The 27916-nt window shown below is 37.2% G+C and overlaps 1 protein-coding gene across 3 annotated transcripts in view; it reads right to left on the bottom strand.

Annotated features, from left to right (window-relative positions):
- Positions 1-27916, bottom strand: part of WDPCP (WD repeat containing planar cell polarity effector) — a 326531-nt gene that overhangs the window by 77065 nt on the left and 221550 nt on the right. For 2 of the 3 annotated variants that reach the window (XR_008627319.1, XM_055121824.1), the window contains exon 14: positions 14077-14179. The exons of the other annotated variant lie outside the window; for it this stretch is intronic. Coding sequence is in view for 1 of the 2 variants with exons in the window: in XM_055121824.1 (XP_054977799.1) it covers positions 14077-14179 (103 nt within the window). In the remaining variant the exon portion in view is untranslated. The remainder of the gene's footprint in view (positions 1-14076; positions 14180-27916) is intronic. 3 annotated transcript variants of the gene reach the window in all.

Below are 27916 nucleotides of genomic sequence, written 5' to 3' on the forward strand. Positions count from 1 at the left end.
TGAAACAGCAATTAGGAATTTACCCAAGAACAAAAATCCTAGTCCAAATGGATTTACTGGTGAGTAAACCTTGTCAGACCTTCAGAGAAGACTTAGTGCCAGTGACTCTTAAACTCTTCCAAAGCACTAAAGAAATAGGAATCCTTCCTAACACCTTCTATTAAGGTATCATTACTCTGACACCAAAAACAGGCAGAGATATTCTAAAAAGAAAATTTCAGACCAATTTTCTTTTTCTTTAAAATTTTTTTAAAATTTATTATTTTTTATTGAATCACCATGTTGAAAGTTACAAAGCTTTAAGGCTTAAGTCTCAGTTACATAATGCTCGAACACCCATCCCTCCACCAGTGCTTGTATTCCACCACCAAGAACCACAGTAAACATCCCACCCCACCCCGCCCTGCCACCCGGTCCCCCACCCCATCTGTGTAGTTGGTAAGTTACACTTTACTTTCTTTTTACCTTGATTACATACAACAACAACAAAAAAACCTCACTATTATTGTTTGGAGTTTCCCCCCCAGAGTCGGACCTGCTGGAAAGGAAGCATTTGATAATTTGTTTTCCACTGTTTCGATTGAGGAGCTATGAGGTCATGTGGCCACAGTAGCGGCTGTGAGGTTCTAGATTTCTGTATTTTAGTATTTTAGTGACTAAGTCCAGACGGCTTTCTGCCAGAGGTTGCATCTTTGCTAGATTGTACCTCTCTGCTACTTTATATTCCACATATGAGTGCAATCTTTCTGTATCTGTCTCTTTCTTTCTGACTCATTTCACTCAACATGATACTTTCCATGTTGATCCACTTACATGCAAATTTCATGACTTCATGCTTTCTAACCGCTGCATAGTATTCCATTGTGTAGATGTACCAAGTTTTTTAGCCAGTCATCTGTTCTCGGGCATTTGGTTTTTTTCCAGATTCTGGCTATTGTAAACTGTGCTGCGATAAACATACAGGTGCAGATGTCATTTTGACTATATATTTTTGCTTCTCCAGGGTATATTCCCAGGAGTGGTATTGCTGGGTCAAATGGAAGCTCAATTTCTAATTTTTTGAGAATCGACCATAGTGTTTTCCAGAAGGGCTGAACCAGTCGACATTCCCACCAGCAGTGCAGGAGGGTTCCTTTCTCCCCGCATCCACGCCAACAGCGGTTGTTTTTGTTCTTTGGGATGTGAGCCAGTCTCTGTGGTGTGAGATGGTATCTCATAGTTGTTTTGATCTGCATCTCCCTGATGATTAGTGATGAAGAACATTTTTTCATGTGCCTTTTAGCCATTCATATTTCTTCCTTGAGAAAGTTTCTGTTCATTTCTTCGCCCCATTTTTTGATGGGGTTGGGTGTTTTCTTTTTGTAGAGGTCAACCAGTACTTTATATACCCTTGTTATTAATCCTTTATCGGATGGGTACTGGGTGAATATCCTTTCCCATTCTGTAGATTCCCTTTGAATTCTGGTCACTGTGTCTTTTGCGGTGCAGAAGCTTTTTAGTTTAATATAGTCCCATTTGTTTATCTCTGTTTCTACTTGCTTACTTATTTCCGTGTCATCTTTGAAGATACCTTTAGCTTCAATATCGTGAAGGGTTTTGCCGACCTTGTCTTCGATGTACCTTATGGATTGTGGTCTGTTGTTGAGGTCTTTAATCCCTTTTGATCTGACTTTTGTGCATGGTGTTAAGTCGATGTCTAAGCCCATTATTTTTGCATGTGGCTGTCCAGTTATGCCAGCACCATTTGTTGAAGAGGCTTTCCTTGTTCCATTTCACATTTCTTGCCCCATTATCAAGGATCAGGTGATCATATATTTTGGGTTGCATGTAGAGATATTCCACCCTGTTCCATTGATCAGCGATTCTGCCTTTGTTCCAGTACCATGCTGTTTTAATTGTTACTGCTTTGTAGTAAAGTTTGAAGTTGGGGAGGGTGATGCTTCCCATCGTCTTTTTCCCAAGAATTGCTTTGGCTATTTGTGGGCGTTTATTGTTCCATATGAATTTCAGGAGTGTTTGATCAATTTCTTTGAAGAATTTCATGAGTATCCACATAGGGATTGCATTGAATCTGTATAGTGCTTTGGGGAGTATTGCCATTTTGACAATGTTAAGTCTTCCTATCCATGAGCAGGGAATGTGTTTCCATTTCCTCGTGTCCGCTTTTATTTCATTGAGTAGTGTTTTGTAGTTTTCCTTGTAGAGATCCTTTACTTCCTTAGTTAGGCTGATTCCTAGGTACTTGATCTTCTGTGGCACAATTGTGAATGGGATTTTTTTTTTTAATGTCACTTTCCTCTGACTTGCTATTTGCGTATAGGAAGGCCATGGATTTTTGAGTATTGATTTTATAGCCTACAACTTTACTGTACAAGTCTATTGTTTCCAGGAGTTTCTTGGTAGAGGTTTTAGGATTCCCTAGGTATAGAATCATGTCATCTGCAAATAGTGACAGCTTGATTTCTTCCTTTCCTATCTGTATACCCTTAATGTCTTTTTCTTGCCTAATTGCTATCGCAAGTACTTCCAGTACTATGTTGAACAGAAGTGGTGAGAGTGGGCATCCTTGTCTTGTCCCTGATCTTAGAGGGAAGGCCTTTAGTGTTTCTCCATTAAGGATAATGCTTACATGGGTTTGTGATAGATGGCTTCGACTATCTTGAGGAAAGTTCCTCCAAAACCCATTTTGATGAGGGTTTTCATCATGAACGGATGTTTGATCTTGTCAAATGCTTTCTCTGCATCTATTGATATGATATGATCATATGGTTTTTATCTTTACTTTTGTTGATATGATGGATTATGTTGATTGATTTCCGAATGTTAAACCATCCTTGCATCCCCGGGATGAATCCTACTTGATTGTGATGTATGACTTTTTTAATCAGTTGTTGGATTCTATTTGCTAGTATTTTGTTGAGAATCTTCGCATCCGTGTTCATCAGGGATATTAGCCTGTAGTTTTCTTTGTTTGTGGTATCTTTGTATGCCTTTGGTATTAGGGAGATATGAGCTTCATAGAAACTGTTTGGTAGGGTCCCTGTTTTTTCAATTTCCTTGAATAACTTGAAAAGAACTGGCAACAGATCCTCTTTAAATATTTGGAAGAATTCGCCAGTGAATCCGTCTGGGTCTGGGCTTTGGTTTTTGGGAAGACATCTGATAACAGTTTCAATTTCCTTGATATTAATGGGTCTATTCAGGAATTCAAAGTCATCTTGATTCAGTTTTGGGAGATTGTAGGAATCAAGGAATTTGTCCATTTCTTTTAGGTTCTCTTGTTTCATGGCATAGAGATTTTCAACGTAGTCTCTGATGATCTTTTGAATGTCATTGGTTTCTGTTGTGATATCCCCCTTTTCATTTCTGATTCGGTTTATTAAGGTTCTCTCTCTTTCTTTCTTTGTGAGTCTTGCTAGAGGTGTGTCAATCTCGTTTATTTTCTCAAAGAACCAACTTTTTGTTTTATTGATCTTTCGGATTGTTTTTTGGGTTTCCCTATCGTTAATTTCTGCTCTAAGTTTTATTATTTCCTTCCTTCGGTCTGGCTTGGGTTCCTTTTGCTGGTCCTTTTCTAAGATCTTGAGCTGTGAAGTCAAGCTCTCTATGTAGGCCCTTTCCTCCCTCCTGAGGAATGCTTGCAGGGCTATAAATTTTCCCCTTAACACAGCTTTAGCCGCGTCCTATAGGTTCTGGTAGCTTGTGTCTTCATTCTCGTTTGTTTCGAGGTATCTTTTGATCTCTTCCTTAATTGCCTTTTTGATTCACTCGTTGTTCAACAGTGAGTTGTTTAATTTCCAGGTGTTAGATTTGGTGCTCCACGTCTGTGTGTGCTTAGTTTCTATTTTCAGTGCATCATGGTCCGAGAAGATGGTTGATACAATTTCTATCTTGTTGATTCTGTTGAGGTATGTTTTGTGACCCAGCACGTGGTCTATTTTGGAGAATGTTCCATGTGCACTGGAGAAAAATGTATATTCTTTCTTTTTGGGGTGTAAAGCACTGTATAGGTCCATAAGCCCTCTCTCATCTATTTCTTCCTTCAGGGCCATTGTTTCCTTGTTGTTTTGTTCTTGTTGATCTATCCAGAGGTGATAATGCGGTGTTGAAGTCTCCGACTACTATTGTGGTGCTAGTGATGTCCTCCTTAAAGTTTGTTAGGAGTTGCTTTAAATATTTAGCTGGTCGCTCATTAGGTGCGTATACATTTAAGAGTGTGATTTCTTCCTGTTGTATGTATCCCTTGATGAATATGAAATGACCTTCACTGTTCCTTCTAATCTTTTTCAGCCTGAAATCTATGTTGTTAGATATTAGTATGGCCACCCCAGCTTTTTTGAGGGAATTGTTTGCTTGTAGGATTGTTTTCCATCCTCTGACTATTCAGGTGTGTTTCTTGTAGGCAGCAGAAAGTTGGGTTTAGTTTCCGAATCCATTTTGCTACTCTGTGTCTCTTGATTGGTGCATTTAGGCCATTGACAATGAGAGAGATTATTGTCATGGGATTATGTGCCATCTTTCTGTAGGGTTTGTTGTTCTTGTTAGGGTTTTTCTTTGTCTTACAGAAGCCCTTTTAGACCTTCTTTTAGGATTGGTTTTGAGTCTATGAAGTTCTTGAGTTGTTGTTTATCTGAGAAATAGTGTATGGTTCCTTCGAGTTTAAGTGAGAGTTTAGCTGGGTAGAGTAATCTTGGTGAGACGTTCATTTCGTTGAGCTTTTTCACTATATCCCACCATTTTCTTCGGGCTTGGAGGGTTTCCTCTGATAGGTCTGCTGTGAATCTAAGGGGTGATCCTTTGTATGTCATTTCCTTCTTTGACCTTGCTGCTTGCAGTAGTGTGTCTCTATCTGCGGCATCTATCCTTGTGACTATGATATGCCTTGGAGTTTTTTTGTTGGGATCCCTTTTAGCTGGCACCCTTCGTGCTCCTTGGATCTGGATGCCCGCATTCTCCAGCTCTGGGAATTTCTTAGCAATGATGTCTTTAACTGTGTTTTTTTCATTGGCATTAGTTCCCTGTGGTTCTGGTACTCCCATGATTCTTATGTTGTTCCTTTTGAGGTCGTCCCCTAGGACTCTGATTCGCCCTAGAGCCATCTTGAGGTCTTTTGCCATTATTTGTTGTTGTTTGTAAGCTTTGTGCAGGTCATCCTCAAGCTCACTGATTCTGTCTTCTGCTGCAGTCAATCTACTGTTGAGGGCTACCACTGAGCCTTTTATCTCATCTACCGATTCCTTTAATTGTGTGACTTCTGTTCGTAGGTTTGAAATCTCTGCTCTCATTTCTTCCCGTATTTTGTTGGTGGTCCATTCCAAGGCTGTGTTCATATCCTCCCTTAGTTTATTGATTGTTCGTTCCATGGTTGTGTTCATATCCTCCCTTAGTTTATTGGCTGTTCGTTCCATTGTTACTTTGAGTTCCTCAACCATCTTGACAATTTCTTCTCTGAATTCTTTATCTGAGAGGAGGTTGTATTTGTGGGTGACAAGTATTGAGGTTTCTGGAATCTCCTCATTTTCTGTGTGTGGCGTTTTTTTTCAATGTTTCTTCATGTTGTTATGGAACAATAGAGGTGGAAGCTCCCGATTCTATATCACTATTCCTCTTGCGCAGGAGGGGATTGTAGGCAAGCTAAATAGGTAATGGTAATCTTTTCCCCCTTCTAGAATAGTTCCTTATATTACTGCGATTTTCCTAGTTTATGTAGGGCTCTAATCAAGGATTGACACAATGGTCTGTTTATGGGGACTTTGTGTACCTAGTTGTATTCCTGACACTTTTTCTGGAATTAGGATGCTTTACTGGCTTATAGGCATATAGTGATTGAGATGGCCAGGTTGTTCTTCGAGTAAGTAGGTCATAGGGATTTGTGACCTAAGTGTGCAGTATAGGAGAGAGAGTAAAGTAACTGCGGCTGCGTTAGTGGCCGACGCTCCGAAAATAGGCCACGCCCCCTGACGTAGAGGACACTCCCCCACCAGCCAGAAGTCCCCAGGCTGGTGCAGAGCCAGCGTCGTTAGAATTCTTTCAGAGGGGCTGGAAGAAGATAGCGCGTTTGATCTTGAGTCCCAAGTTACCTGGCAGTAGGGAGGAGTTGCTAAAACGGCGCACAGGAGAGCTGCTGGCCTGAGGCGCGGGACCCCCGCCCGCCCTGGAATTCCCCGGGCTGGCGCAGAGCCGGTGGCGTTAGAGTTCTTTCAGACCAATTTTCTTGATGAACACTGGGACGTGAAAATCCTCAAGAAAATTTAAGCAAACTGAATCCAAAGGCACATCAAAAAAGTCATACATGTGATCAAGTGGGATTCATCTCAGGGATGTAAGAATGGCTCAATATATGGAAATCAATAAACATAATCATTGTCACTGTCATCCTGTTGCTCATGGATTTGCTCAAGTGGGCACCAGTAACGTCTCCATTGTGAGACTTATTGTTACTGTTTTTGGCATATTGAGTATGCATGCCATGGGTAGCTTGCCAGGCTCTACCGTGTGGGCGAGATACTCTCGGTAGCTTGCCAGGCTCTCTGAGAGGGGTGGAGAATTGAACCCAGGTCGGCTGTGTGCAAGGCAAATGCCCTACCCACTGTGCTATCGCTCCAGCCCAATGAACATAATATACCACCAATAAATGTAAAGATAAAAATCATATGACTATCAATAGGTGCAAAGATATCTAATAATCATTCATGATAAAAAAAATCCTCATCAAAGAAGGCAGGTGATTAGAGAAGGGATCACTAAGAAAATGATGGCTGGAGGAACGAGTTGGGATGGGAGATGCGTGCTGAAAGTAGATAATGGACCAAACATGATGACCTCTTGGTGTCTGTGTTGCAAGCCATAATGCCCAAAAGTAGAGAAAGATTATGGGGAATATTGTCTGCCATGGAGGCAGGGGGAGGGTGGGAAAGGGGGAGTATATCCGGGATATTGGTGGTGGGGAATGTGCACTGGTGGAGGGATGGGTATTTGATCATTGTGAGATTGTAACCGAAACATGAAAGCGTGTAAGTATCTCATGGTGATTCAATAAAATAAAATTTAAAAAATTAAAAAAAAAGAGACTCACAATTGAATCTTGGAACTGAGCAGCTTCCTGAGGGATGGATCTAGACCACGTGCCAAGCTGATTTCACTGAAGCACCTTATATTGGAGCATGTGTCCTCTCTCTCCACCTGTACTAAATGAACTCCGGCAGTCACAAACCTCCAAAACCAATCACCACCACTCTCCGGCCGATCTTCACAGGTTTGTCCTCAGCCCCCCACACAAGAGAATAAATCCGCTGAAAAACCCAGTGGGACCAGTGACTGAAAACACCAGGCTTCAAGGAGTTGGGACTGGGCTATTCCTTCCCATCTCCCCACCATTCCAGGGTCCTGGCTGTCACGAACTGCCTCTAGGTGCCATTTAAATGCATTAATGGCCATGTTCCAGAGACTCACAAATGAATCTTGAAACTGAGCAGCTCACCACAGAGATGGTTCCAGACCCCAATTATTAAATTTTAGAATCCCAGGAGTGCACAGCTACTTTTGCAGCTGCACAATGTCTCATGCTATCTTTTATTTTTTATACCAATAGATAAAATTTGTAATTGTTATTATAAGTTTTCTTTTTGGAACAAAGTAAGAAATAGCATTTATTTTTATCATTTTATTGAATTCTACAGATAGAAAAAATAAGGCAGGCAAAAGAAACCACCTGCATTACAGTTACAAGGAAAATAAAACTATTATAAATTTTAAGTAGCAATTGTTGAAATATTTTGAAAACAATTATTGAAAACAATTATCCATCAAAAGCTTTCTGAACTATAAACGATTACAATTAAAAGGAAAACAAGATCACTGGGTATATGGACAATTTATAACAGCAGAAATGCAAGACCTATAAACATAAAATAACAAACATATTGAGAAAATGTTTGAAGACTTAAGAAATGTAGGGGTATACCACATAATTTTGAATGCTTGCTACTGTACAAATATCAAATTTCTCAGGTTAGATATATGAAATCAGCTTAATTCCAATCAAAACATTAAGAAGGTATTTACATGTTTGTGAAAATTGGAAAATTGATCTTAAAATTGTTTTGTTTTGTTTTGAGATTATAACTACCATACTATCTTTTTTTCTTTTTTGTTGAATCACTGTGAGATAGACCTTCATCTTATACTATTCATAACAAGCAATACAAAATAAATTATCTAGCATCTGCCTGTGGGGCAGGCTTGAGTGGTGGTGGGAAACTTCAAAATAATAGTTGTGGGAAGGTGTAATGGTGGTAGGATTTGTGTTGAAATATTGAATGTAATGAATTATTGTGAACAACTCTATAAAAATAAAATTGAATTTTTTAAAAAAATCCTCATCAAAATAGGGTTGGAAGGAACTTTCCTCAAGATAGTAATGGCTATCTATAAAAAGTCCATAGCCAGTATTATTCTTTTTTGTTTGTTTTGGGGCCACACTTGGAAATGCTCAGGGTTTACTCCTGGCTCTGAACTTGGTAATCACTCCTGAAGGTGCTTCAGGGATGATATGGGATGCTTGAAATCAATTTGGGTTGGCTATATGCAAGGCAAGTGCCCTATCCACTGTATTATCACTCTGGCCCCCTCAATATTATTTTTTCTTTTGTTTTATTTTGTTTTTGCTTTTTGGGTCACACCTAGAAATGCACAGGGGTTACCTCCTGGCTTTTCACTGAGGAATTACTCCTGGCGGTGCTCAGGGGACCATATGGTATGCTGGGAATTGAACCCGGGTTGACTGAGTGCAAGGCAAACACCCTACCCACTGTGCTATTGCTCCAGCCCCCATCAATATTATTCTTAATGGTGAAAAATTGAAAGCATTTCTGCTGAGACCAGGCACTAGGTAAGAATATTCACTGTCTCTGCTCTAACCCAACACTGTATTAGAAGTCTTAGCAACAGCAACTAGGCAAGAGAAGGAAATCATTGGGTTCCAAACCAGAAAAGAGGAAATAAAATTTGCAGGTGGCATGATGATATACATGAAAGATGTTGATGAATTCATGAAAAATCTCCTAGAAACAAATGAATAAAGCAAAGTAGCTGGCTACAAAATCAACAGACAAAAATAACTGATATTCCTATATATAAATAAATAATCAGAGGAGAAAGAGAACAAAGAATCTATTCCACTTAAAATAGTGTCCAAAAACATCTTGTATCTAAGAATCAACACCAAAGATGTGGGAGACCTATACCATGAAAACTTCAAAGCACCTAAGAAAGAAATAGAAGAAGACCTTAGGAAATGGAAAAAGTTTATGCTCTTGGATTGGAAGAATTGATATTGTCAACAATAACCATCCTACCTAATATACTATATAGATTCAGTGAAATTCCTACTCAAATTCAGACATTTTTCAAGAAATCAGGAGAGTCAGTAATAAAGTTTGGGTAAAATCATAAAAAATCCTGAATACCCAAAACCATACTGAAAAAAATATTGGTGAGGCATATCATTACCTAATTTGAAACTATACTATAAAGCAATAGTGATCAAAACAGCATGATACTGGCATAAGGACAGACTATAGTATGTCATAATAGAATATCCAAGGACAAGCCCCTTGTAATTATGGCCAATGAATTTTTTACTAAGAAGCTGAGAGCATGAAATAGATAAAGACAGCCTCTTCAATAAATGGTGCTGGCAAAACTGGATAACACATGTGTAACAATTTAAAACCGAGTCCATATCTAACAACTTACACAAAAGTTAACTCACTGTGGATCAAGGACCTTGAGATCAGACCAGAATCTCTAAAATATACTGAAGAAAATATAGGCAGAACACTCCATAATCTACCTCAAAGATGTCTTCACTGATATGATGCTAGTAGCAAAGGCTAAAGAACCAAAAATAGGCTATGGGACCACATCAAATTAAAGAGTTTCTGTGGAGGTATAGTGTCACCAGCAGGTCAACCTGTACCTGCTGGGTGAGTGCATCAGCAGCCTGATGGTGCCTTCAGACTTTCTGATACCCCAAAATTACCTCTGTGCCTTTGGCCAGACCCCAACACCTTGGGGACAAGTTTACCAAGAAATTAAATGGCCAAAATTAGGTATATGGGAGCCACACCCACAAACCACCTCCAGCTCAGCTATACAAGCTCATTTATTTTAGAAACCCATAAATCTTAAAAGAAACCAAAAGCAGCAGTTAGGGTTGGTGGTGCAGCATGCTGCAGCGAGCGGGCGTGCCATCAGGACATATGCCAATAGTTTATTTCTCTGGAAAAGATGGAAATAGGGCCATGATCCAGAGACACACAAAAAAATCTCCAAACAGAGCAGCTCTCTGCAGAGATGCCTCTGGACTTTAAGCCAGGCCGAGTTCACTGGGATGCCTCAAACAGGGGTAGGTGTTGTACCTCCACCTGTCCCCCAAAAAGCATGGCAGTCGCCAACTTACAGTACCCAATGAGAAATTCAGGTATGTGGGTTCATTGACAGCAAACTCTAGACCTCAAGGGATAGGGAATGGGCCAGTCCTTCTTATCCCCTGTCCCCCATAAAATTGTGGAGGTCACGCCCACAACTGCCTCAGGCTGCTACTTAAGCTCCTTAAGGGCCATGATCCAGAGACACATAAAAGAATCTCGAACCAAGCAGCTCTTGCAGAGATTTCCCCATATCCTAATTATCTAAAATTTTAGAATTCCAGGAGCTTGTGGCCTCTCTTGCGGCTGCACAACATCTTATGCTATTCATAACAAGCAATAGAAAAGAGAGTTAGAGGAGATTGTCTGCCTTAGAGGCAGGGGGAGGGATGGGATGGGGGAAGGGATACTAGGGACCTTGGTGGTGGAATATGTGCACTGGTGGACGGTTGGGTGATCAATCATTCAGTCCGGTGTGACTGAAACTCAAACAGGAGAGCTTCGTAACTGTATCCCACAGTGATTATATAATAATAATAATAATAAAATAAAATTAACATTCTGATAAAAGAAAAGTAATGTGGAGCTCATGCCCAATTCAATCAGCTTAATAAATAACAGTACTTCTACAATAAAAAAAAAATAAGCGTTGCTGCATGACCACTGAAACTAAAAGACAGCTAATTGGATGGGAGAAAATATTTGCAGTCAACACATCAGACACAGGGTTGATATCCAGGATATATAAAGCATTCATAAAGATTAACCCCCCAAATCCAAAAACACCATAAAAATAGGGACAGGAAATGAACTGGGACTTTTCTGAGGAAGACCAATGGATGGCCAACAAGCACATGAAAAAATTATCAGCATCACTTATTATTAAGGAAATCCAAATCAAGATGACAATGAGATATTATCTTACATCAGGGAGAATGAAATGTATCAAAAATATGTGGAAAAATTTGTGTTAGTGGGATAATGGTGAAAAAGGAACTCTCGTCCACTGCTGGTGGGATTGTTGTCTAGTTCAACCCCTATGGTAAACAGTATGGAGAACTCTCAGTAAATTTAGAATTGAACTGCCATATGACCAAGCAATTCCACTTTTGTGTATCTATCCCCAGGACAGAAAAGCATTCATTCAAAAGGGTGTGTGTACACCATTATTCTTTGCAACACTTAGTACAATAAGTACAATACTAAGATATGGAATCAACCTAGATATCCACTGACAGGTAAGTGGATCGTGAAGATTTGATAAATATACACAATGGGATATTGCACAGCTATAAAGAACAATGAAATCATACAATTTGCTGCAATATGGATTGAACTGAAAGGCATCATATTAAATGAAGTAAGGCAAAAGAAGACAAACATGAGATGAGCTCACTTATATGCAGCATTTAGAATAACTGGATGAGGGAATGCAGTGTCTTAAAGGGAGGATGCTTAGTTCATCCTTGGCTGCACATTCCACAGTACTGAAATTCCAGTAGAAGCATGCCAAATTAGATGGGAAAGTAGCATAGAAGCCAACTAAACTTAGCAAACAAAAAACAACAAGACACAAGGCTCAACTAGTGATGGACAGCTTAGTAAGTCCTCAGACAAAGACTTAACAATCTCATGGTAAGATATAACAATTTTCCCAAATATTCTTTTATTTGAAGTGTTTTTGATAATTTCTTTAGCCATTTGATTGTAACAAGCAATATAAAACAAATTGCTTTGTGCCTGCTGGTGGCGGGGGTGGTTGGAAAAGTGGAGACAATGTGAGGGAAGGTCATTCAGGTGGTGAGATTGGGGCGAGAATATCAAAATCCCCTACCAACTGAATTATGAACAATTGTGTAAACCATGGTGTTTAAATAAAGTTTTTTTTAAAAGAATTATCTGGCTTGCAGCTTTCCTTGACCCTACCAAATATCAGGTGAGTGTACCAACAGATTAAGCATGTGGTGGAGATAATTTGGGGCTCAAGAAGGACCTCAGGACTCCAGCCTGAACCCTCAACCCAACCCTTTGCCCTGGAGAAGTCTTGGGACAGGATGGATCAGAAAACTGTATCCAGAATTCTGCTGCCTACAAGAGGCACATCTGAACAGTCAGAGTAAACACAGGCTCAAAGTCAATGGCTGGAAAACAATCTTATACGTAAACAGTACCTTTAGAAAGGCAGGATTGGGGCTACAGTGACAGTAAGGCATTTGCCTTCCATGCAGCTGACCCAGGTACCCCCAGAACTACCAGGAGAGTGATCCCTGAATACAGAGTCAGGAATAACACCTGAGCACTGATGGGTAAGCCCCTCCCCACCAAAAAACAGAGGCAGAGATGGTAGAACTTATATTAGACAACACAGACTTCAAATTTAAAACAGTTACGAGGTACAGGGATGGCCATGTACCAAATGGATGGCCATTTCAAACTGCAGGTATGAAATGTGTTCTCAAATGTAAACAATTATCAACCCCCAAAGAAACAATATATACATAAAAATTTTGGCTGAACCTCAGAAAAAATGCAAACAAAAATTAATGTAAAAAATTTAGAAAGAAACCTAAATATGCCAATAGGGAAATTCATCAAGGGTCATGGACAGAGATAAATGTGGTAGAGCACATACCCCAAATGTGTAAAGCTTTGAGTTTAACTGATTCTGGCATCAAATGATTTGTTGAGCACTGGATGTGGCTCTGATTGCCTAGAGGGCCTCTGGGCCCTGAATGCCGCAGCACTTGGCCTGTGCATCACTGGAAATGGCCTTTGGACCCCTGAGCATCGATGAATGGTGGCCCCATAGACATGGAGCTTGGTATTACCTGTTTGATCCCTGCCTCATTTCTGAATTTTTGGTGAATATTTTTTCTTGGCTTAAATCCTCCTATTTTCCATGTTTCTCAGCCTATTTTTTCAGGCTTTCTTTTTTGGCCTCAACTATTATCTTCATAAGATACCATTAAATAATGATAGCAATAATCAAGATGATAGCATTTTATGTGATCTATCCACTTATGTTCCAAAACTGGAATGGCACCACTCACAATTCCAAATGGAATTAGAAGAAAGGTTTGTGGTTTCCTCATTATAGTCTCTTTCTTCTTCAAGATAGCTTGCATTCTACTGGGAAAAGCTAATTTTTACTGAGATCCCCTCATTTAATCCAACTATTCGATTTCAAACTTTTTCCAAAGCACAAATTAATTTCTTGGCTTAAACATTTTTTTGGGATTTTTAAAAAAATTTTCAAAGAGGTTCTTTGATGCAAGCAAAATGACAAATCATGAGACCAAGAGAGAATTTAAATAGAAGTAGCTTATTCTATTAAGAATTTGCCTAAAAATATAACGCATAATAGCTATCATCAAAAACAAAAGTTGCCCAAGCAGAAGCTGAGATGACATGATGAATAATTTGGTAATTACAATTTTTTAAGTCAAAGTATAACATAAACACAGGAAGGCACACAAATCATAAAAGTATCATTCAATGAATTTTCACAAAGTAAATATATCCTTGTAATCGTATCCAGATTCAAGAAAGTAAGTAACCAACCATGTCCTACTAATATAAATAGAAAGGGAACTGAAGAAGTATTGATTAAAACAAAAAAGCACTTAAAAATAGCATTAATTCTTACCAACTCCAGCGGTTATTGATTCTGCATCAATATCACTTGCTCTTTTTCTTGCCACTTCAGCTAGTGCCAATTCACCCTTATCTAGTGCAAGGTAATGGATGTCCTTTGGAAATAAGCAAAATAAAAGATTAATCCAAAATGAATCTTGGTCAAGTTACAAAGGAGAATTTGAAAGAAAGAAACCTGTTTTGATTACTAAAACACACATGACCAATGAATATTCTTTTTGTGTTTTAATTTTCTCAGTTCTCTTTTCCAGCACAAGCAAATTTTGTTGAATTGAAGATCAAAGTCATAACTATTGTAGTTCAAGTATTTTAGCTATTTAGGGGTTTATACAAGGTTTTAATAAAATGTTTAGCTCAGTAAGTTTTGCCAGATTAAAAATTTTTTCTTATTTTTCTCTGATGAGAATATTTGAAGGAGCTTCATTATATATTATGCTAATGAACTTTTTACAAGGAATACTACAAAATTTGGCTGATATGTATTTGTCAATATTATTTTAATAATTATTTGAACTCATTCATTAAACATATAATCAGTGCCTCTAAAAGCCAGGTATTCTGTCTGGAGTGCAGAGATCAAGTCTATTGTCTCTTTTTGTTTGCTTTTTGGGCCACACCTGGTGATGCTCAGGGATCACTCCTGGAGTTGCTCAGGGGACCATATGGGATGGGAGGGATCTAACCTGGTTGGCAGTGTGCAAAGCAACTGCCTTACCTACTGCACTATCTCTCCAATCCCTGATAACTATAGTCTTAAGAAGCTACTAGAGGGGAGGCAGACCACTGGAAACCAACAGTTAATTACATAACAGTGTGTAGATTTAATGGCTGATAATTGTCAGAGTACTTCGAAGTAAAATGGAGCAGCTAGTACCAGAAATGAATCTGAGTTAGACTTGGAGGGAAAATATAGAAAAAGTGTAGGAGAATCAGGATACCTGTTACATGTATGCAGAAAACTTAAGAAAACAAGTTTTCTCAGACAATAGTTTCTTCCAAATGAAAGAAAGACTTGGATGTATGGGGGGGAAGCAGTGGAAAGTAACACTTAGAAAATCTAAATAAACATTTTTAAAAATAGGTAGAGACAAGTACTCAGAACTCCTGTTTGCAACAGCATGATTATTGAAATGAGACCTTCAATAAAAAAACCCAGGATGTTTATAAATGAAGTGTCAATGACAGTTTTTATGAAAGCATATCGTATTTCATTAATATCAAAATAATCCAAACTGAAAAAATTGCAAATTATTTAGGTTTTTAAAAGTTGGTAATTATAAGTTGCAAAGTTTTGGAGAAAAACACCACTTACTTTACTGGGAATATAAGACCTTCTAGAGCAGAAGTCACTAAACTATGGTTTTACAATACAATGATATTCTATACTTTTAAATAACAGCTAAAACTGTCATCTTATCTGTGAATATGCTCAATGAAAATAATATGTTCAGAAACTGATATCAATATCTCACAGAACTACCCCTGAGGAAAAGAAATAAAAAGGAGAAATAAGTCTAATCATATCTCAACCTTTACACATGAATATTGCAATAGATTTTGAAGAATACATGTATGTACACTTCATTATAGACATGTTATCCTGTGCCTGTCAAGTTGCCAGCCAGGGGGTTGATAGGTGGGGGTTTAGGTGGGGAGGGAATATAGAACACTGGTGGAGGGAAGTTGACACTGGTGGTGGGATTGGTGTTAAAATATTATATACCTAAAATTCAACTAGTAATAAATTTATAAATCAGTTCTTTAATTAAAAAATAAAAATAACATTATCCCACCTGCCAATAATACCATTATTAACATTTGTAGACCTGTTCTCAGAGAGAGAGAGAGAGGAGAGAGAGAAAGAAGAAAGAGAAGCATCTGCTACAGAGGCAGGCAGGGTTGGGGATGGAAGAGAAACTGGGGACATTGGTGGTGGAAATGTACACTGGTGAAAGGATGGATGTTAAAAAAATTAATTAAAAATAAAACTGTATTCAACTATTAATATATATAAAGTTTCACCAACAGTTTGTAGAAATGTGTTTTCTTTTGTTACATACAGTACCATTAGAATAACTTCAAGTTTTCAACTGATTTGCTGATTGATTCCAAATTTTAACAATGTACTAGAATTAAAATTTTTATGTATGTAACTATGGATTATCATCCTAAAGGAAAAATGTGATCATATAGGCACAAGGTTGGTGATATTTATAACAATAAAATTAATTGGATAAAACAAAGAAAACTTGAAAGCAATATGACATTAGCCTAACAACTGAATAATTGGTAGTTTTTCTCTTTTAATCCAAGGGTATGATATTTTCATTATAATTCCAAGTATTAAAGAAATTACCATAATTAAAACACACTAAATTAAGTTACTGTATTATATTACTATATTTATTAAATAACTTTGGGGCTGGAGCGATAGCACAGCGGTTGGGCGTTCGCCTTTCACACAGCCGACCTGAGTTTGATTCCTCCACCCTTCTCGGAGAGCTGGGCAAGCTACCGAGAGTATTGAGTCTCCGAGGCAGAGCCTGGCAAGCTACCTGTGCATATTAGGTATGCCAAAAACAGTAACAATAAGTCTCTCAATGAGAGACATTACTGGTGCCGCTCGAACAAATCGATGAGCAACGGGATGACAGTGACAGTGATTAAATAACTTTAATTTATTTTCTTATCTATGATTCTGTCTTTGTTTTGTGGTTCTGGGGGCTGAACAAAGGGTTTTAACATATGAGATAAATGCTCTACCTTTTAACAGTGTTTTCAGACCTTGCACCAATTTATTTTATTTTATTGAATCACCATAAGATAGTTACAAGCTTTCATGTTTGGGTTACATCACACAATGATCAAACACCCATCCCTCCACCAGTGCACATTCCCCACCACCAATATCCCCAGTATACCTCCCCCCCTTTCCCACCCTCCCTCTGCTTCCATGGCAGACAATATTCCCCATACTCTCTCTCTACTTTTGGGCATTATGGCTTGCAACACAGAACTGAGAGGTCATCATGTTTGATCCATCATCTACTTTCGGCACACATCTCCCATCCCAACTGATTCCTCCAGCCATCATTTTCTTAGTGATCCCTTCTCTATTCCATCTGCCTTCTCTCCTCCACTCATGAAGCAGGCTTCCATTTATGGGGTAATCCTCCTGGCCCTTGTATCTACTGTCCTTGGGTGTCAGCCTCATGTGATGTTATTCTATACTGCACAAATGAGTGCAGTCCTTCTTTGTCCCTCTCTTAATGACTCATTTCACTTAGCATGATACTCTCCATGTTTATCCATCTATAAGCAAATTTCATGACTTTATCTCTCCTAACAGCTGCATAGTATTCCATTGTGTAGATGTACCAAAGTTTCTTTAACCAGTCATCTGTTTTAGGGCACTCGGGTTGTTTCCAGATTTTGGCTAGTGTGAACAGTGCTGCAATGAATATATAGGTACAGGTGTCATTTCTACTGTGCTTTTTTGCATCCTTGGGGTATACTCCCAGAAGTGGTATTGTGGGGTCATATGAAAGCTCAATTTCTAGTTTTTGAGGGACTGTCCATATTCTTTTCCAGAGAGGCTGGACCAGTTTTTGTTACTGTTTTTGGAATATCGGATATGCCATGGATAGCTTGTCAGACTGCCTTTTGGGTGAGATACTCTGGGTAGCTTGATACTCTGGCTCTCCAAGAGGGGCAAAGGAATTAAACCCAAGTCGGCTGTGTGCAAGACAAATGCCCTACCCACTGTGCTATCACTCCAATGTCCTAATAATAGCTCACAAAGAAAATTCCATTTGTATGGTTTGTAGATATTCTTTTTTTCCTTGTTTATGAGTATGTTATCAATACTATATTCTTGAAGTTAAAATTTTGAATATTCTTTACCACTTGCCTTGGCCTGGAGCAAGAGCATAGCGGTAAGGCATTCACCTTTCATGTGGCCGACCCGTGTTCGATTCCTCCGCCCCTCTCAGAGAGCCCGGCAAGCTACCGAGAGTATCGCACTCGCACAACAGAGTCTGGCAAGCTACCCGTGGCGTATTGGATATGCCAAAAACAGTAACAATAAGTCTCACAATGAGAGACGTTACTGTTGCCCGCTCGAACAAATCGATGAGCAACGGGATGACAGTGACAGTGACTTGCCTTGACATACATATTTTAAGATGAATTTGTAAAACAAAAACTAAATAGTTAACATAAATGTCAGTGGATTTGAAAAGTGCAATATTTATCTTTACATTCCAACATTTATCTTAACTAGGATTACTACTTGCTAGATTGTTATATTAAAAAAGCATTATTAAATTGAAAACAAGGTTTTTAGAAAAGTATTCAAAAGAATGAATCACTTAGTCTTTGTCATTCTCAATGTCAATTTAAAAACATATCATTTGCCAAATTGACATTATATTAGTATCATCATTTAGCACTATTATATGAAACTGGCTTCTACTTACAAAAGATGACAAATACTCATAAAGCTTTGGCTATGATCCAAGTTTAAAAAAATTTACACACAGGCTGTCTATGCATCATCTGAAATCTAAAGTGTAAAATTGCTGTTTCTAGGTTCTTATGCCTTTCAAAGGTAATTTGTTTCTGACTATAATCCTGGAATTATTAAACAATAGTGCAATAAAAAGTAGATAAAACAAAAATAACTGGTTGAATTTTACCTTTAAATTTTACTCTGATCAGTCATTGTCAGGTAAGTATAACTATTAATGTCATTATAGCCTTTTCTAATTTTTGTCATGTGTCTGGGGGTTTATACATTTGTTTGAACTATGGAAGCACTTTAAAAGCATGCAATAGCTATACACTTTTTAAATGACCATGTCCTAGCTGAACCTTAGTTCAAATCAACTAATAATAAAAAATTTTTAACTGGAGCAAGGGAGATACTCCAAAGAACTGCAAGGTCTCAATTTATATCTGCAGCATCATCTGGAACCCCTGGGATGGCTCTATAGAATATATATAAGAACAAAAGAATTCTAACAAAATCTTAGAATACTTTAATAAATATACTGGTAGGAATGTTTTTATCATTACTGTTTTTTTTAAAAGTAACCATTATATAACATTTAAGGAAATTGCAATAAGTGATGTATATAAGCCTACAATGTTTTAGTAAATAAAATTTTAGTAAATAAAACTTTACTCAAAAAATGCCCTACAATGTCATTTGTTTACTTTTTGCCTATATCTTCAAGGTACAGTGGCTCAGGTCTGGTCCTTCATAAAGAAAAATTTGCCTATGTTCTAACTCTTATTCTGGAAAATTATGATAATTATGATAGAAATAAGTACCTCAGCACAGTCTGTGAGTTTTAGTGACTATCTGCTATTAACACAAATTGGAACTATTTGGAAATGTGATAGATTCCAATTTCAGAGTTCCTTATAAAAAAAAAGTGAAGAAAGCTATCAGTTTTACTGGTATCATCCCAATAGAGATCAAGTTGGTGGTAAATGGGCACAAAAATTTACTATTTGATACCAATTACTATCCCCTTTAAAATGACATAAAACTATAACAAAACCTAGAACTTGACAACATAAATTTCATAAAATACAGTTCCAAGGTACATTAGATTTGAGGATTATATAAAAAAAAAAGTGAGATCTTAACCAAGAGATCTGAGCTGGTCACAAGCAAAGCTCAGAAATGCAGGTAAAACACACACACACACACACACACACACACACACACACACACACACACACACCCTAAAAGGGCCCAGTTAATAAATAAACCAAGATAGGTAAACTGTAATAACTACAAATTCTTATCTAATTTAAAGGAATTATCAGAATGGAAAGAACATAGGGTGAAAGCACAAGTTGTGGAGCATGAGCTAGCAACGTGGGGTCCTATGTTTAGTTCTTGGCAATTCATGGCTTCTGAGCATGGTTACTTTAGACTGAGCACCACTGGGATCCCAGGACTATCAGTCCCACACTGCTGTGCTAAGCATTATCAAGAGTGGCCTGGGACCTTCTAGCATTTCTTGGTGCAGTTTCTATTTTTTTAAAAGGGTGCAAAAAAGGGAGAAAATAAAAAAGATGAAGAATAGAGATAAAATATTTAAATCCAACTAGGTCAATAATCACACCACATATAATTAACATAGAGTTCAATATAAAAATAGAAGTACATTAAATGAAAAAGCAAGAATGGGTGTTGTGCACAAAAAAGTCTCAATAAATTTAAAAGACTGAAGAAGTCATATACAGGAGAACTTTTTTTTTCTTTTCTTTTTGGGTCAAACCCAGCAATGCACAGGGGTCACTCCTGGCTCATGCACTCAGGAATTACTCCTGCGGTGCTCAGGGGACCATATGGGATTCTGGGAATCGAACCTGGGTCAGCTGCGTGCAAGGCAACGCCCTACCCACTGTGCTATCACTCCAGCCCCTGCAGGAGAACTTCTTATGTTTTTTCTACTTATAGTCTGAGAAAATTTTACATAATCTTGGGAGTGCAAGTATACACATACAAACCAAACATTTTCTGATAATAAATAAGAAAGAAATTTATTTCACTTTTATTCATTTTTGTTATGTTCTGGGCCACATCTCATCGTGCATAAGGGGTAATATAGATAGAATGTTTGTGTGTCACTCCTGGTGGTGCTCAGGGGACTAAGTTGTACCAGGGACCAAATCCAGGTCTCCAAGCATATAAAGCATTCATTCAAATTTACTGAGCTATCTCTCTGGCCCTGTAACCTCATTGTAAAACACTTTTTAAAAAAAAGCTGTGTGACTCCATGTGAGTTTTCAAATGACCCACAGAATAAGAAGTGAGAATATACAGTACATTTAGCTTATAACTATATTTTCTAGTATTTAGATTCCATTTGGTATAGTTATGAGTAACAATTTTATGAAGACCCTAAAAAGTCCACACAAAAGCTCCTGGAAACAATAAACTGATAAGCAAAGTGGCTGGTTACAAAGTAAATACACAAAAATCAGTTGCATTTCTACATACAAATAATGAATCAGAAGAGAAAGTGACCAAAGAATCTATCCCTTTTAAAATAGTGCTTAAAAACATCAAGTACCTGGGAATCAAAAAAAAAAAGGTGAGATCCCTATACCATGAAAACTTTAAAACACTCAAGAAAAAAAAAGGAAGATCTTAGAAAGTGGGAAAAACATTCCATGCTCATAAATTGAAATAATCAATACTGTCAAAATGACCATTTTATCTAAACCACTATATAGATTCAATGCAATCCCTATCCAACTCCAGACAACATTCTTCAAGGACTTAGAAAGTCAATTATGAAATTTGTGTGGAATCATAGAGACCCCGCATAGCCAAAACCATACTGGAAAACAAGAAACGTGGAGGCATCTCATTACTTAACCTTTATCTATACTATAAAGTCATAGTAATCAAAAGAGAACGGTACTGGAATAAAGACTCTGACCAATGGGTTAGAAGAGAATATGCAAAGACAAATCCCCCTATATACAGTCAGCTCTCAAAGGAGCTGAAAGCATGAAGTTGAATAAAGCAAGTCTTTTTAAACAAATGGTGTTAGAAGAATTGGGTAACCATAGGTAAGAAATTTCAGCTGGATCCATATTTCACAACTTACACAAAAGTCAATTCAGAGTGGATGAAACACCTGGAGATCAGATGTGAATCTATAAAGTACATTGAAAATATAGGCAGAATGCTCCAAGACTGTTGTCAAAGGAGTCTTCAATGATATTATGACATTGGCAAAGACTATAGAATCAAAACTAAACAAATGGGACTATATAAAATTTAAAAGTTTCTGTATAGCAAAAGAAACATGGACTAAAACTAAACGACAGCTGAGTGGGAGAAAATATTTGCATCCCACACATATGATAAAGGGTTGATATCCAGGTAATATAAAAGATCAACTGAAAAATTCTAAAAGCCCTATCAAAAAATGGGGAGAGGAAGTGAACAGATACTTTTCTGAGGAAGGACAACAGCACATAAGAAAGTGCTCATCACTTATTAGTAGAAAAATCCAAATCAAGATGACAATGAGGTATCATCTTATACCAGTGGAAATGGCACATATCAAAAATAACTAAGAAAAAAATATCTGTTGGCGAGGATGTGGTGAAAAAGTAACCATGATCCACAGCTGGCAGAAACACTGTCTAGTCCAACACCTATGCAAAACAGTATGGGGGGTTTCAGTAAGTTCAGAATTGCGCTCCCATATGACCCAGCAATTCCACTTTGGGGTATCTATCCTAAGGATAGAAAAATATTCAATCAAAAGAATGTATACACACCATTATTCAATGCAATAATACAATAGCTAAGATTTGGAATCAACATAGATATTCAATGATATACAGGTAGATCATGAAGATCTGATATATATACATAGCTGTAAGGAATGATGAAATCATGCAATTCACGGAGACATGGATGGAACTGGAAGGCATCATGTTAAATGAAGCAAGATAGAAGAAGAATGAACAGAGATGATATTGCTTACATGTGATATTTAGAAAAACTGGATAAAGGAGTGCAATATTTTAAAGGGGGGGGTGCCCAGATCAACGTTGGCCCTAGAGTAGATCGAGGAGAAGGAAAGGAGGAGAGGAGGGGAGGAAGAGAAGGGACACATGAGAAACAATGGAGGCCCCCTGTCAGCGGATTAAGGTTCAGAGGTGGTGTTAAGGAATGATAGAGCTTAATATCCAAACCACAGAGTAAATAACACTGAAATCAAGAGACCCAAACTTTAACAATCAAACTTAGAAAGGTGCCTGTCAAGAGGGCAGGCTGGAGGAGCAAGGGGCAGGGGCAGGGGAGGGAACCTAGGAACATTGGTGGAGGAAAACTGACACTGGTGGTGGATTGGTGCTTCAGAACAGTATGTCTATACTATTCTGAAAAACTCAACCATGAGTAACTTTGTAAATCATAGTGCTTTAATAAAAAAATGCATACATATAAAAGAGTAACCATTTTATTATTTCTCTCTTTACTACAGTTTAAGTAGCTCTGGAGAAAAAGAAGAATCACGTGGTGACTTTAAAGATATTTTAAGCTGAATAAAAATAAGACCATGACCTATCAGTGCTAGTAAAATTCATCTATAGGTATATATGGAAATTTCTAGGCTTAAGTGTTTATATTAACAATGGAAGAAAAACTTGACTCAATGGTATAAACTTTCATCTTAAGAAGTGAAGTAAAAGAGCAAATTAAATCAAACCAATTATACCTTTCTCAATAAAAGAGTAGCAATAAAGCATAACATGGATATCAATTAAAGTAGCAGCCAACAAACTGTAGCTAGAAGTATGAAATCTGGCCCATTATTGATCTTTATATGGCCTATGAACAGTAGTGATTTTACATTTTTAATTTCTCGAGAAAAAAGTCAAAGAAGAAAAATATTCAACGAAATTCATTTGACAGTGTCCATGTATAAAGTTTGTATTGGAATACAGCCACTCATATTCATTTATGTATTATTTATTCTGCTTTCATGCTATAATGGCAGAGTTGAGTACTTGCAATGGAGACCATATGGCCCACAAAATGTAAAATATTTACTATCTGGCTTTTTACAAAAAAAACTCCCTTGATTCCCATTATATAAAAATGAACAAACAATAAATAAAAAATAAAACCAAAAGCTTATTCTTTTATAAGTTCAATAAAATTGATAAATGTTTGTCAGAATAATCAAGGGAAAAAGAAGACAAAATTTGCTAAAATCAGGACCAACAGAAGGAACATCACTACAGATCCTACATACATTAGAATCATAATGAAAGAATATTAGGGAAACTTTGTGCCAATAAATTTGACAACCTTCACCAATGAATTGGTAAATTCCTAAAATATTCCAGAAGAAACAGGAAACTGAATAGCCATATGTTAATTCACAAAACTGAATTCAGAATAAAAATTTTGTGTTCGCACAACACGAAACCCAGGCCAGATGGCTCCCCTGATGAATTCTATGAAACATTCATGGAAGAAATCATACTAATTGTATTTACCAACAAATGAAGAAAGAGGAGGAGGAAGATGTAGGGAAGTAAAGATAAAAGGATGGAGGATTGGGGGTAAAGTCTAGGTAAAGGGAGAGGGAAGGTTAAAAGGAGAAATTCACAATTCATTTCATCATCCCAATACTTGGTATTACACTGATACTAAAAGTAGAAAGACATTAAAATACTGCATATGTATGTATATACATATATATTATAGTATATACATCCACAGAACATAAAAAGTTATTGAATATGTTTTCATCTGCTGAAATAATGAAGAATCTAAGTGAAAAATGTAAGAAGAGGGTTCAGTAATTTAAAAAGTGCCCAGGTAAATCTGTGAGCTCACTGAGTGCTCTGCTGAGATGATCCTTATCCTTGTGGGCTAGAAGAAAAACAACAGTTTGTCTTCTGGTTTCTTTAAATACAGAGACAAATTTTCTCATCAAAATACAAGGGAAAATGTTAAGCACTCTGAAGACTGGCACATTTCAGAATATAAGAAACTCTTTAGGGGAAACAGCTCAGTTTATATAATAGATAAATTTCAAGACAATTCGAGAAGAGAGGAAGATGAAATTCAGATTAAAATAGATTTCCAAAAGTAGCTATAAGGTGCTGATAGGAAATTATGGCCTTCTATTGTGAAGAGAAAGAACTGCTATGGTTCAAAGTTTTTTAGGTTTAATTATATAATACTATCTTATGTAATTTTAATTTTATTTATAATTATTTTTAAAGAGAGTAAAAACTTGTTCCGAAAATAAGCAAATAAAATACACATCTGATACATCAACCAAATGTAATACTGGATCTTGTTGCATATAAAGTTCCAGCTACCACTTAGATTTTATTATTAAAAAATTAAATTATTATTTTAGGTGCACTTGGGGCTGTGTCCAGTGGTGCTTCAGACTTTACTCTTGATACTATGCTCAGGGATTACTTCTTGAAGTGCTTGGGTAACCATATGCAGTAATAGGCATCAAACTAGGGTCAGCCCTGTGTAAGGCAAGCACCCTCCCCACCTTGTACTATCCTTCCAGCCACTCTTAGATTTCTAAAATAAATATTTCAGAAGATAACCAGAGGAATTTAAACATCATCTAGATTAAAAAATAATATTAAAAAACTAAGATTTTTTTGTTGGATATAGTAATAGTCTGTGAATATTTCTTTTAAAATAATGAATCTTGGGCCCAAGAGATAGTGTTTACCTTGAACTCAGTTAACCCAAGTTTCAACCCCAATATCCCATGTGGTACCAAATTCCCACCAGGAGTGATCTCTAACTGCAGAGCCATAAGTAAGCCTAAGGCAGCCTGGTATGGCAAAAAAAAGTTATAATAATTCATCTTTATTTATTTATCTTAATTCATCTTTTAGAGACACACTGATTAACTGACAAGTAAAATGCTATAGTGCTCTACAGCAGGTGTAAAGATATAAATTTAAAGTATTTAGTTATATAGAGATATTTATCAAAATAGGAGACTGGGATATAGTAATTTATTTTATTTTTTTGTTCATAATTAAAAGTCAAAATAAAATTTATATCTTCTGATTTAGAAACAAATTCCTTTCATCCGTTGTTTTATCCCTTACAATTCTTATGTATTTGTCTGTCCCATTTATTGATTTTTTGCCAAATAATTGCCTTATTGATCTTTTCTAGAAAATAGCTTTGATCATGTTGAGAAATTCAATTTCATTTTTAAAAACTTAAGTCCTTCATTAGTATTGTTTCTCTACGTTTTGGGATTTGTCGTGGTCTAACCTATGAAGATTATAGTATTGATTATTATTATTTAATTTGTTGGGTGTTGGGGTCACAATCAGTGGTGCTCAGGGCTTACCCCTGGCAATGATCAAGACTGGAGAACATATGTGATGCAAGGAATCCCAAGGTTAGTTACATGCCAGGTAAGTGCCTTTCCTCCTATACTGTCTCTCTAACTCATAGATTATTATCATTTTAAAAGTTAAAAGTTTCTTCAGAATAATATTGCCTTGGCTACAAGTAAAAATTCTGATGTAATAGTTTCATTGTTTTATGTGGTCTTTAGCCCAAAAGTTACTAAGAAGCATACTTTTATTAATTTGGGGTGAAAGGCATGCCCGGAGGTGCTCAGAACTCCTGGTTCTGCGCTCAGGGGTCATTCCTGGCAGGGCTCAGGTGATAATATGAGGTGCTGGGGACCGAACCTGGGTCAGCTATGTAAAATGCAAGTGACCTACTCTTATACTATCACTCTAGCCTCAAGAAATAGGCTTTTAAGTTTGAGGCATATGATGTATTTATTTTTATACTATTTTTAGCAAGAAAAATCTTATTTTAAAATTTAAAAACTGTTCCTATTACACCTACTTTTTTGGGAATTACTGTGAGATACAGTCACAAACCTTTCATAATTACTCAGTTATGAGTCTTAAAATTATCAGTCATATCAGTTATGTCATTCAATCATTCATATAATGATCGAACACCCATCCCTCCACCAGGGTACATTTCCTACCTCCAATGTCCCCGATATCCCTCTAGACACCCCCACCTCACCCTATCCCCTGCCTCTATGGCAGGAATTTTCCCTCTTACTCTTTCAACTTTGGGGGCATTATGGTTTGCAAACACAGATACTGAAGTATCATCATATTTGGTCCTTTGTCTACTGTCAGCACATCTCCCATCCTGAGCAATCTCTCTAACCATCATTGACTTAGTATTCTTTCTCTATCCAAAATGCCTTCTCTCACAGCACTTGAGGCAGACTTCCAACCATGAACCAATCCTCCTGGTTCTTGTCTCTACTGTCCTTGAGTGTTAGTCTCACACTGTGTTATTTTATATTCCACAAATGAGTGCAGCATTCTATATATGTTCCTCTCTTTCTGACTCACTTCACTTAGCATGATACCTCCCAGGTCCATCCACTTATAAGAAAATTTCATAACTTCATTTTTTCCCCTAACAGCTGCATAGTATTCCACTGTGTAGATGTAGCACAGTTTCTTTAACTAGTTATCTATTCTCGGGCATACAGGTTGTATCCAGATTCTGGCTATTGTGAACAGTGCTGCAATGAACATACAAGTGCAGATATCATTTCTCTTGTGTTTTTTTTTTGCTTTTTTTTTTTTGCATCCGTGGGATATATTCCCAGAAGTGGTATTGCTGGGTCACATGGAATTGACCCAGCAATAGCACTCTATTTCTAGCTTTTTGAGGGATGCCCATATCATATTGTTTTCCCAAAAGGCTGGACAAGTCAGCATTTCCATCAACAATGAATGAAAGTCCTTTTTTCCCTGCATCTGTATGAGCACTGGTTGTTCTTGTTCTTTTTGATGTGTGCCAGTCACTGTGGTTTAAGATGATATTTCATTGTTGTTCTGATTTGCATCTCCCTGAGGACTAGTGATGTAGAGAATTTTTTCACGTGCTTTTTTTGCCATTTGTATTTCTTTTTTTGAGGAAGTTTCTGTTCATTACTTCTTCCAATTTTTTGATGGGGTTGGAAGTTTTATCTTGTATACTTCTACCAGTGTCTTATATATCCTGGATATTAACCACTTATTTGATGGGTACTGTCTCTCTATTTTGGTCACCACTTCTTTTTGAGGTTAAGAAGCCTCTAAGTTTAATGTAGTCCCATTTGTTTATCTTTGTTTCCAATTGCTTGGTTAGTGGTGTTTCATCCCTAAAGGTGCTTTTAGCTTCAATGTCATGTACGGTTCTGCCTACATTATTCTCCATTATCTTATGGATTCAGGTATGATATTGAGGTCTT

This window comes from Sorex araneus, chromosome X (assembly GCF_027595985.1).
Source record: "Sorex araneus isolate mSorAra2 chromosome X, mSorAra2.pri, whole genome shotgun sequence".
NCBI classification, from domain to species: Eukaryota; Metazoa; Chordata; class Mammalia; order Eulipotyphla; family Soricidae; genus Sorex; species Sorex araneus.